The sequence below is a fragment of the Oncorhynchus nerka genome, linkage group LG4 (genome assembly GCF_034236695.1).
Source record: "Oncorhynchus nerka isolate Pitt River linkage group LG4, Oner_Uvic_2.0, whole genome shotgun sequence".
Lineage (NCBI taxonomy): Eukaryota > Metazoa > Chordata > Actinopteri > Salmoniformes > Salmonidae > Oncorhynchus > Oncorhynchus nerka.
Window position 1 is genome coordinate 64,969,474 of NC_088399.1, and position 10,956 is coordinate 64,980,429.

At 42.8% G+C, this 10,956-nt stretch overlaps 1 protein-coding gene across 1 annotated transcript; it reads right to left on the reverse strand.

Annotated features, from left to right (window-relative positions):
• Window positions 1–2,182: 2,182 nt before the first annotated feature.
• LOC115128430 (protein AF1q-like) lies at window positions 2,183–5,655 on the reverse strand. Its single transcript, XM_029658275.2, has 2 exons — window positions 5,305–5,655; window positions 2,183–3,579 (listed from the first exon to the last, which is right to left on the reverse strand). The coding sequence occupies exon 2, from the start codon at window positions 3,571–3,573 to the stop codon at window positions 3,307–3,309; it is 267 nt and encodes an 88-aa protein (XP_029514135.1). The 5' UTR covers window positions 3,574–3,579; window positions 5,305–5,655; the 3' UTR covers window positions 2,183–3,306.
• Window positions 5,656–10,956: the final 5,301 nt, after the last annotated feature.

Consider the following 10,956-nt stretch of genomic DNA (forward strand, 5'->3'; position numbering starts at 1 on the left):
GGGGCTAGGGTCAGTTTGTTATATTTGGAGTACTTCTGTCTTATCTGGTGTCCTGTGTGAATTTAAGTATGCTCTCTCTAATTCTTTCTCTCTCTCAGAGGACCTGAGCCCTAGGACCATGCCTCAGGACTGCCTTGCTGTCCCCAGTCCACCTGGCCGTGCTGCTGCTCCAGTTTCAACTGTTCTGCCTGTGATTATTATTATTTGACCATGCTGGTCATTTATGAACATTTGAACATCTTGGCCATGTTCTGTTATAATCTTCACCCGGCACAGCCAGAAGAGGACTGGCCACCCCTCATAGCCTGGTTCCTCTCTAGGTTTCTTCCTAAGTTTTGGCCTTTCTAGGGAGTTTTTCCTAGCCACCGTGCTTCTACACCTGCATTGCTTGCTGTTTGGGGTTTTAGGCTGGGTTTCTGTACAGCACTTTGAGATATCAGCTGATGTACGAATGGCTATGTAAATACATTTGATTTGATTTGATACTGGGGTGCAAAGGAGCAAAATAACAGTATGGGGATGAGGTAGTTGGATGGGCTATGTACAGGTGCAGTGATCTGTGAGCTGCTCTGACAGCTGGTGCTTAAAGCTAGTGAGGGAGATGTGTCTTCAGCTTCATTGATTTTTACAGTTCGTTCCAGTCATTGGCAGTAGGGAACTGGAAGGAAAAGCGTCCAAAAGAGGAATTGGCATTGGGGGTGACCAGCGAGATATACCTGCTGGAGCGCGTGCTACAGGTGGGTGCTGCTATGGTGACCATTAAGCTGAGATAAGGCGGGGCTTTACCTAGCAAAAACGAATAGATGACCTGGAGCCAGTGGGTTTGAAGCGAGAGCCAGCCAACGAGAGCATACAGGTCGCAGTGGTGGGTAGTATAAGGGGCTTTGGTGACAAAATGGATGGCACTGTGATAGACTGCATCCAATTTGCTGAGTAGAGTGTTGGAGGCTATTTTGTAAATGACATCGCCTTAGTCGAAGATCAGTAGTATGGTCAGTTTTACGAGTGTATGTTTGGCAGCATGAGTGAAGGATGCTTTGTTGCGAAATAGGAAGCCGATTCTAGATTTAATTTTGGATTGGAGATGCTTAATGTGAGTCTGGAAGGAGAGTTTACAGTCTAACCAGACACCTAGGTATTTGTAGTTGTCCACATATTCTAAGTCAGAACCGTCCAGAGTTGCTGGACGGGCGGGCAGGTGTGGGCAGCGATCGGTTGAAGAGCATGCATTTAGTTTTTCTTGCATTTAAGAGCTGTTGGAGGCCTCGGAAGGAGAGTTGTATGGAATTGAAGCTCGTCTGGAGGTTAGTTAACACAGTGTCCAAAGAAGGGACAGAAGTATACAGAATGGTGTCGTCTGCGTAGAGGTGGATCAGAGAATCACCAGCAGCAAGAGCGACATCATTGATTTATTCAGAGAAAAGAATCGTCCCGAGGATTAAATCCTGTGGCACCCCCATAGAGACTGCCAGAGGTCTGGACAACAGGCTCTCCGATTTGACACATTGAACTCTGTAATTTGAGAAACCAAGACTGTTGAGTCTGCCGATAAGAATGTGGTGATTAACAGAGTCGAAAGCCTTGGCCAGGTCGATGAATACAGCTGCACAGTATTGTCTCTTATCGATGGCAGTTATGATATCATTTAGGAACTTGAGCGTGGCTGAGGTGCACCCATGACCAGCTCTGAAACCAGATTGCATAGCGGAGAAGGCTACTATTGTATGAAACCTGTAGCATTGTTGTATGCCAAATCCCCCAAAGGAAGCTGTTGGAAGGATTAGTCCAATAAGAATCCTGGAAAAGCTATTCGTTTTGGATAAGTAAACAATATATTTTATTGGGTGTTGAAGGACAAAACAGGAGTCCATAGCCTACTCTGGCTGTTGGTGTTTATAAGAAACTTCTAGAAGATTGACCTCACTTTATTTTTTAACAACACCTCCCGTTCACATAAACTGTACATTTTATGCCTACAAGGTGCATGGCCGTTTCTACACTGAAGCCGGTTTGACGAGACATCTCGAACCTACGACATGTTTTGTGAGTGAAATGTGACGTTCATTTCTCCATTTATTTCAAAAGAAGCTAATAGTGATTCGTGGTGAGATATTGCTTCAAACAAATGCTGCATGTTTAAGCCCTTCAGTTCGAGATGATTTCTCACAGTAAACAAAGTGGATTGAATACACAGGATATCTTCCTTTATTTCAGAAAAGTCCAGACAAAGTATGATGAGTCACAATTGGGAATTTACTGCTCGTTGTACAATCTCACAAAAAGTTAGCTTTATGATTAGAAGTATCCAGTTAGAGCTACCGTACTTTCAGGAACACTTGCAACATCAGTCTTGACAATTAAAAACATGTATTTCCCTATTTTCATTCAACATTTCCATCCATTCTTTCCTTGACATTCAAACTAAACATCAGGACAGTGCAGTAGTCTATGCAGAAAATAAAGAAAACAGTTGGCCAGCTCTGCATTTGCACAACTTGCATTGTGGAATCTAACATTTACCCTCAGTCATTGCACTCAGTTGAGGCCTACTCAGGGCAGCCTGAAAGCAGCATACTTAATAAATCAAATTCATTGGGTGGGTTTGAGCCAGTCAGTTCAGTGTCTGAAACCAATCACAAGGCAACCAATACAAAGCGCAAAAGACAGTCATGTTTGTGGCTCCCTAAGTGCTTGTACAATATCTGTTCTGTGTGGAGGTGCTTTGCTTCACGTTCTCCTACTTATACATACCACACGCAAACACTCCCAAGGCTCAGGTTGGCACTACCCTTCAAGGATATATTAGGTCAAGGGAAAGAATTTTCACTAAGTTCAAATGAGGCAGCACTTTGCATTTGTTAGTGTTCAAAAATATGATGTAGCATACTCAAGTTACCTCACAAATTATGAATGTGTAAGTCCTTAATGTGAGACAGAAGCCTTGCAGTCAGTATGCAATGGAGCTATTTATATTCATTTAAAGGCTGACCTTGTTGCCATTTCTACCTAGTTATGTTCGTTGACATTCGCCAAACGAGTCATGTAGCCCGCATGTGGAGTAAACCTAAGCAGAAGTGCCTATACTGTCATTCACAGTGCCAGTCACCTGCAAGCTAAAACATCTACCCCTAATCCTGTCAGTATTATTAACAGGTTATACACAAAAAAACACAGTACAGACTAATACAGATTCAGTACTTCTTTTTGGGTGGACCAGAAACTTGACAAAAAGCCATGGTTATTCAGATAAGGTGAGTGTGAGGAGAGGGAGGTTCTTATGACTGGGAGGCTGAGATGGGATGGTCCTCACAGAAGCAGGTTGAAGTCGAGGAGGTCGATGCTGGGGATAGGCTCTCTCCAGTAGTTGAAGGTGGTGTACTCTAACAATTCGGCCTCTTGCTGCTTCCTTTGCTTGGCTAGGGCGGCATTCTGTTTCTTGGTGGCCTTCTTGCTCTTCTTGGTTGGCTTGCTTTTGGTCACACCCAGGTCTTCCAGCTCGGACAGGTCCGGGGCGGAGATGGGCTGTCTCCAGTAGAGGAAGGAGTCATACTCGCTGTTTGATTTCACCAGCATTTTTATCTGAATGTAAAAGAGGAATGAGGCCAAATTAAAATGGGATTTTGGGTCATAGCTTGAAATAGATTAGACATACATACTGCTCTCATCTTAGTCTCTACACATATTTCAACTCCACTTAGTAACCCAGTACTATGTCCCTATAATTTTGAATGGCTCCCTGATATTTTTTCATTAATCCCAAAGGGACCCTATACTGTAGACGCCATGGGTAGGAGATAACCTGAACGTTTTGGCTTGACTGGCTAAGATAAGTCTATGTCATTACATAAGAACAAATGGGCACAGGATTTAAGTAGATTTTTCTTGAGATGCAGATTTAGGTCAATCCTTGTTGCTCATTTGGACCTAAGTGTTGGCAAACTGAAGCAAACTACGTTACATAAGTTTTCTGGTGATTGTGTTCTTTGTTCTAAAACCTGACGTGGAAATGCTAGGCCTAGAGTGCAATACCGTAGAGTCGCATATTTGTGAACATAACCTGATTAGGGATTCCTTGTAATCGGCTCTAATCTTGAAATGTGTGTGTGATATATATGAGTAATACTTTTTTGAACATTACTAAGTTAATTGTGACCACATAATTATAGGTTCCCCATGTGTGAATGTGAATTTCCTAAACCAAATGATAATAACCACGGCCACACACTTCTCTCACAAGTCTGGCTGTGGTTAAAAAAAATGGAACACTCAAAATGATGTAAATTGCACATAGTGAAAATGGACAAGATTCCGTTGTTAAAATGCAATTACTGTAGCATGAAATCAACATTTAGGGTACAAATGACCCCACCCTGTCAGTAGGTTATGACATATTAAATGGGGTAAGAATGATTGTCTATCAGTGGATAAAGGTCACAGTATCAAGATGCTCTACAAAACTGATTTAAAAATTCCCCTTGAACCAATCGTTCTTATCCATTAGGTCATGCTTTTGTGTAGATCTGTCGAATACTGATTTAGAGCATCAACGGTCTTCAGTGGATAAAGGTCACAGTATCAATATGCTCTACAAAACTGATTTAAAAATTCCCTTTGAACCAATCGTTCTTATCCATTAGGTCATGCTTTTGTGTAGATCTGTCGAATACTGATTAAGAGCATCAACGGTCTTCAATACCACACCCATTCGGCTACAGAGAAAATTCACCATACGACGTAGACATATAAAAGCATCATTGATGCCTATGATGGTGCAGTGGTTGACGCCCATTTGGGGCTTGAGAAATGACTGGCGAATTCGATTCGGACATCTATATATTCTTTAACCGTTATAAATATAGATTCTCTAATGACATCCCCTTTTTTGGACGGCATGTCATCTGTGCGAACGATTGAGACTATTCCAGAAACTGGGTCATGCAGTCCTAAATATATCTGAGATAATGTGCCAAGGATTTACATACAATAAAACATGGCAAAACATTATATAGACAGCATTGACATTCAATTCGGAAGTTACCCGTTTTTTAATTGTGTGCATTTATATATTTGTATGTAAACAAGCTATCTGGCCTTGCCAGCGTAATGGACAAAATTAGGTTATAGGCTATTGTATGTTGCTTCTTTCTTATGCCTATTGGGAAATTGTTAAAAGGGTTAATAATAACATTACTATTACAGGCTATTAAAAAAATACATCAACGTTCAGTATTGTTAGTTTAAGCTACATGTCATTCTGGATCCACTATCCAGCAAAGGTGCTCTGAAAATAAAATATTATCTTACGTCTTGAGAAATAGTTCTTGGCTGACACGGTCCTCTGTTTGTCGCAGGATCGGCTCCACTGAGGTATAATAACAATGGCACGCTCTTGCAATATGTGGCGATGCTGTAAAATCGTCGCGCACATGCCAGTTTTTTCAGCACCAGGGACAACCACTCCCACACTCTGTGACGAAATTCTGCGCATGCGTTGGGTTTTTGTCATGTAAAATCAAATAGGCCTATTGTTTTATTAACTAATTATTGTGCATAAAAAATGTAGTTTCTATTCAATTATGGGAAAGGTCTGTACATGTTGCAATAATCTACCAATACAGATCAAGGCTATAACGACAATTGTACTAATAACGTTGTGATGTGATATAATCATAGGGTAATAAAGTTCGACAATCGACTGAACGTCACCCCGCTCCTCCGCTCTCTCCACTGGCTTCCAGTTGAAGCTCGCATCCGCTACAAGACCATGGTGCTTGCCTACGGAGCTGTGAGGGGAACGGGACCTCAGTACCTCCAGGCTCTGATCAGGCCCTACACCCAAACAAGGGCACTGCGTTCATCCACCTCTGGCCTGCTCGCCTCCCTACCACTGAGGAAGTACAGTTCCCGCTCAGCCCAGTCAAAACTGTTCGCTGCTCTGGCCCCCCAATGGTGGAACAAACTCCCTCACGACGCCAGGACAGCGGAGTCAATCACCACCTTCCGGAGACACCTGAAACCCCACCTCTTTAAGGAATACCTAGGATAGGATAAAGTAATCCTTCTCCCCCCTTAAAAGACCTAGATGCACTATTGTAAAGTGGCTGTTCCACTGGATGTCATAAGGTGAAAGCACCAATTTGTAAGTCGCTCTGGATAAGAGCGTCTGCTAAATGACTTAAATGTAAATGTAAACACGTTGGGCTATATCATCATCTGATAATATGAATAGCCCAAATAGCCACAACTTGGATCCATGCTCAGTCCAGTACATATGGCTGTTTCATTAGAAAATGCATCGGTGACGTTTTACCCACCCACCGTGAGGTTTCTCTGCTTCCCCAATCAAAAACCCTGTATTAACACCGAGGTTGGCGCTAAACTAAAGAGCAGGGCTACCGCACACAAAGCTATCATAGACAACCTTGATGCTACGGTCGAAGACAGGAATAAGTACAAGAATGCCAGCTATGACCTCCGCAGAGTCAAACGAGCAAAAGGACAACATAGGAATAAAGTGGAATCATATTAAACAGGCTCCGACGCCCACCGCATGTGATGTGGCAGAGGCTACAGTCCATGACGGATTACAAATGAAGACCAGTGGCGACCCGTTATTCAGGGCAGGTGGGGCTAGCTAAATATATATATATATACAGTACCCGTCAAACATTTGGACACACCTACTCATTCCTAGGTTTTTCTTTATTTATACTATTTTCTACATCGTAGAAAATCATAAGAACTATGAAATAACACATATGGAATCATGTAGTAACCAAAAAAGTGTTAATCAAATCAAAAATATATTTTATATTTGAGATTCTTCAAAGTAGCAACACTTTGTCTTAATGACAGCTTTGCACACTCTTGGCATTAGAAACCAGCTTCATGAGGTAGTCACCTGGAATGCATTTCAATTAACAGGTATGCCTTGTTAAAAGTACATTTGTGGAATTTCTTTCCTTCTTAATGCCTTTGAGCCAATCAGTTGTGTTTTGACAAGGTATGGGTGGCATACAGAATATAGCCCTATTTGGTAAAAGACCAAGTCCATGTTATGGCAAGAACAGTTCAAATAAGCAAAGAGAAATGACAGTCTATCATTACTTTAAGACATGAAGGTCAGTTGATCCGTAAAATTTCAAGAACTTTTAAAGTTTCTTCAAGTGCAGTCGCCAAAACCATCAAGCGCTATGATGAAACTGGATTTCATGAGGACCGCCACAGAAAAGTAAGATTCAGAGTTACCTCTGCTGCAGATGATCATTAGAGTTACCAGCTTCAGAAATTGCAGCCCAAATAGTTCAAGTAACAGACACATCTCAACATCAACTGTTCATCAATTTAGAATTCAAGGCACACTTAAGCAGCAGGGCTAGCACAGCATTCTGTGCTTAGTGGAACTATAATTTGTTTTTCAACAGGACAATGACCCAACACACCAACAGGCTGTGTAAGGAATATTTGACCAAGAAGGAGAGTGGTGGAGTGCTGCATCAGATGACTTGTCCTCCACAATTACCCGACCTCAACCCAATTGAGATGGTTTGGGATGAGTTGGACTGCAGAGTGAAGGAAAAGCAGCCAACAAGTGCTCTGCATATGTGGGAACTCCTTTACCTGGAAAAGCATTTATTTTTTGCCTGTTTTGCATGTTCTTTTGGTATTAAAACGTGTCACATATCAGTTTGCAAACAATGTTAATATATATATATATATATTGCTTTTTGAGTAAGACGGCTCCAAAATACAGGTGTTTAAGCCTAGCTCAGTGCTTTCTGTGGTGGTGGGGCAGCCAGTGGAAAATACAGAGCGTAGGTGTTGGTAATGTTCTCTAGATGCACCGTGATTGGCTAATTGTTCTGTTACTCATGGGGACACTATGTCACCGCAAAACCTACAAGGAGTTTGTTGGCCAAGTTGTTTTTTTAAATTTATACATTTTTCAAGCCCCCTGGGTAAAACATTTCTCCCCAATTTCGTGGTATCCAATTGGTAGTTACAGTCTTGTCTCATCGCTGCAACTCCCGCACGGACTCGGGAGAGATGAAGGTCAAGAGCCGTGCGTCCTCCGAAACACAACCCAACCAAGCCGCACTGCTTCTTGACACAATGCCCACTTAACATGGAAGCCAGCTGCACCAATGTGTCGGAGGAAACACCATACACCTGGCGACCGTGTCAGCGTGCACTGCGCCCGGCCTGACACAGGAGTCACTAGTGAGCGATGGGACAAGGACATCCCTGCCGGCCAAACCCTCCCCTATCCCAGACGATGCTGGGCCAATTGTGCGCCGCCCTGTGGGTCTCCGGGTCGCGGCCGGCTACGAGACAGAGCCTGGACTCGAACCCAGAGTCTCTAGTGGCACAGCTAACACGGCGATGCAGTGCCTTAGACCACTGCGTCACTCGGGAGGCCTTGTTGACGAAGTTTGATGACAAAATGTGCCCATGAAGGACCGCCGCGCCTCCTTCCTGTTCAAGTGAGCCCAGCACAACAAGGTGGGTCCAAAAATGTTTTTTATGCTGCTGCATAAATTATGTAATATGCCTAGGAGATATGTATAATGTAGCTAAGAAAATAATACTAAGTGTATGTTGTGTAGTAAGCTGTTAGTAGTAGCCCATGTGCCTCACGCTAATAATTTGGTCCCTTTTCCCCTAATAATTTAGCCTACTGTTCTGACTTGGTGGTGCACATGTAGCCTATAGCCAGTTTTAGATAAATATCATCATCAAATATTGTAAGAGCTTTCATTGTCTGCTTATATGCCCCCTTTATTTATCTTACTGTTCTGACTTGATGTACAGGGAGAATACTGTAAGAACGGCCCATGTTCTAAAGCATGTCGCTGTACATTTCATAAGTGCTGAACAAATAGTTATATTGACTACGTCTGTCCTAGCTCGCTCATTAATGTCTTAATCGAAATTACGGATTAGCTCTTATCCGCTCGTCGTCCCCTTATGTCATAGTTTGCACATCTCAATTGTCAGTAGAAACCACATTTATTTCAGCAAGTTAGCCATATCAGCTATGTTTTTTTAAAGGCAGTAAATGAGGCTGAATTAACTGTTTCTCTACCAGACAAGGTTCTGTTGATAGCCAGGTGTAGCGGTGGTAAAGTGTTGGGACTGTTGTTGGGACTCTGCTGTTGGGACGGCTTTATGTAGCCTCTTAACAGTTTGTGGTCACCATTTGTCACCGTTATAGTCCAATTAATGTATTGTTTAGTGTTGTGTTGTGTAGTGGCTTGCTGGCATGGATCAACAAATTGGGGGGAGTTTGCCCCACCGCAGAACGGCTGACAGGCATATTCACAGTAATGTTCAACCTCTCCTTGTCCCAGTCTGTAATCCCCACATGTTTTAAGATGACCACAATCATTCCTGTTCCTAAGAACTTCAAGGTTTCTTGCCACAATGACTACTGCCCTGTAGCATTCACTTCTGTAATCATGAAGTGCTTTGAGAGGCTGGTTATGGCACACATGAACTCCACCATCCCAGCCACCCTAGACCCACTCTAATTTGCATACTTCCCCAGCAGATCCATAGACGATGCAATCTCAATTGTTCTCCACACTGCCCTTGCACACCTAGATAGGAGGAATGCCTATTGTGAGAATGCTGTTTATTGACTACAGCTCAGCATTCAACACCATTATCCCCTCCAAGCTCGTCACCAAGCTTAGGACTCTGGTTCCTGACAGGCCAACCCCAGGTGGTGAACGTAGGCAACATCACCTCCAGCATGCTGACGCTTAACACAGGGGCCACACAGGGGTTTGTGCTTAGTCCCCTCATGTACTCCCTATTCATCCACGACTGTGTGGCCATGTACGACTCCAACACCATTATCAAGCTCGCAGTGCAGCAGGTAGACAGCTTCAAGTTCCTCTGTGTCCAAATCACAAAATACTAAAAATTGTCCAAATACACATGCAAAGTCGTGAAGAAGGTGCAACAGTGCTTCATCCCCCTGTGTAGGTTGAAAAGGTTTGGCATGGACCCTCAAATCCTGAAAAGGTTCTACAGCTGTACCATTGAGAGCGTATTGACTGGCTGCATTACTGCTTGGTATGGCAATAGCACCGCCTTTGATCGCATTGCGCTACAGAGGGTTGTGTGGACAGCCCAGTACATCACTGGGGCCGAGCTCCCTGCCATCCAGGACCTCTATATCAGGCGGTATGAAAAGAAGGCCCGGAAAATCGTCCCCCAACCACCCAAGCCATAGACAATTTTCTCTGCTACCACACAACAAAAGGTATCAGTGCATTAAGTCTGACACCAAGAGGCTCTTGAACAGCTTCCACCCCCAAGCAATACGGTTGATAAAGAGCTACACAAACTGTGTTTACCTTGTATCCTTATTGACATTTTATTTCAATGTTTGCACTGTCTATGCACACTCACAGGGCCATGGACACACATATACTCACTCCATTTGCTTATTCACACATAATATGTACATACATTTATACTGACTCTACACACCCACTCACATGCAAGCTGCTGCTACTCTGTTTATCTTATATCCAGTTGCCTAGTCCCCTTACCTCTATACATATCTACATCCATCACTCCAGTATCCCTGTACATGGCAATATGGTATTGGAACTGACTTTTTAAAATATTTCCTGTATATAGTATTCTTACTTATGTAATTGTGTATTTCATATTTCATGTTCTTATTTCTCGTGTTTTTATTCTTCTAGTAATACACTGCTATTGCATTGTTGGGTTTTGAGTTTGCAAGAAAGGCATTTCACTGTGCATGTGACATTTAAACTTGAAACTTGGATTGTGTACTAAGATTAGGTCTATATCTGCAACTTCCCTGTAGGTGGCAGTGTTGACCTTATGATGACGCGAAGTCAAATGGTGTCTATGTCCATAAGGGGTGCTGTTTGACTTTACCGGCAAAAAATAAGCTTTTGAAAAAAACATTTT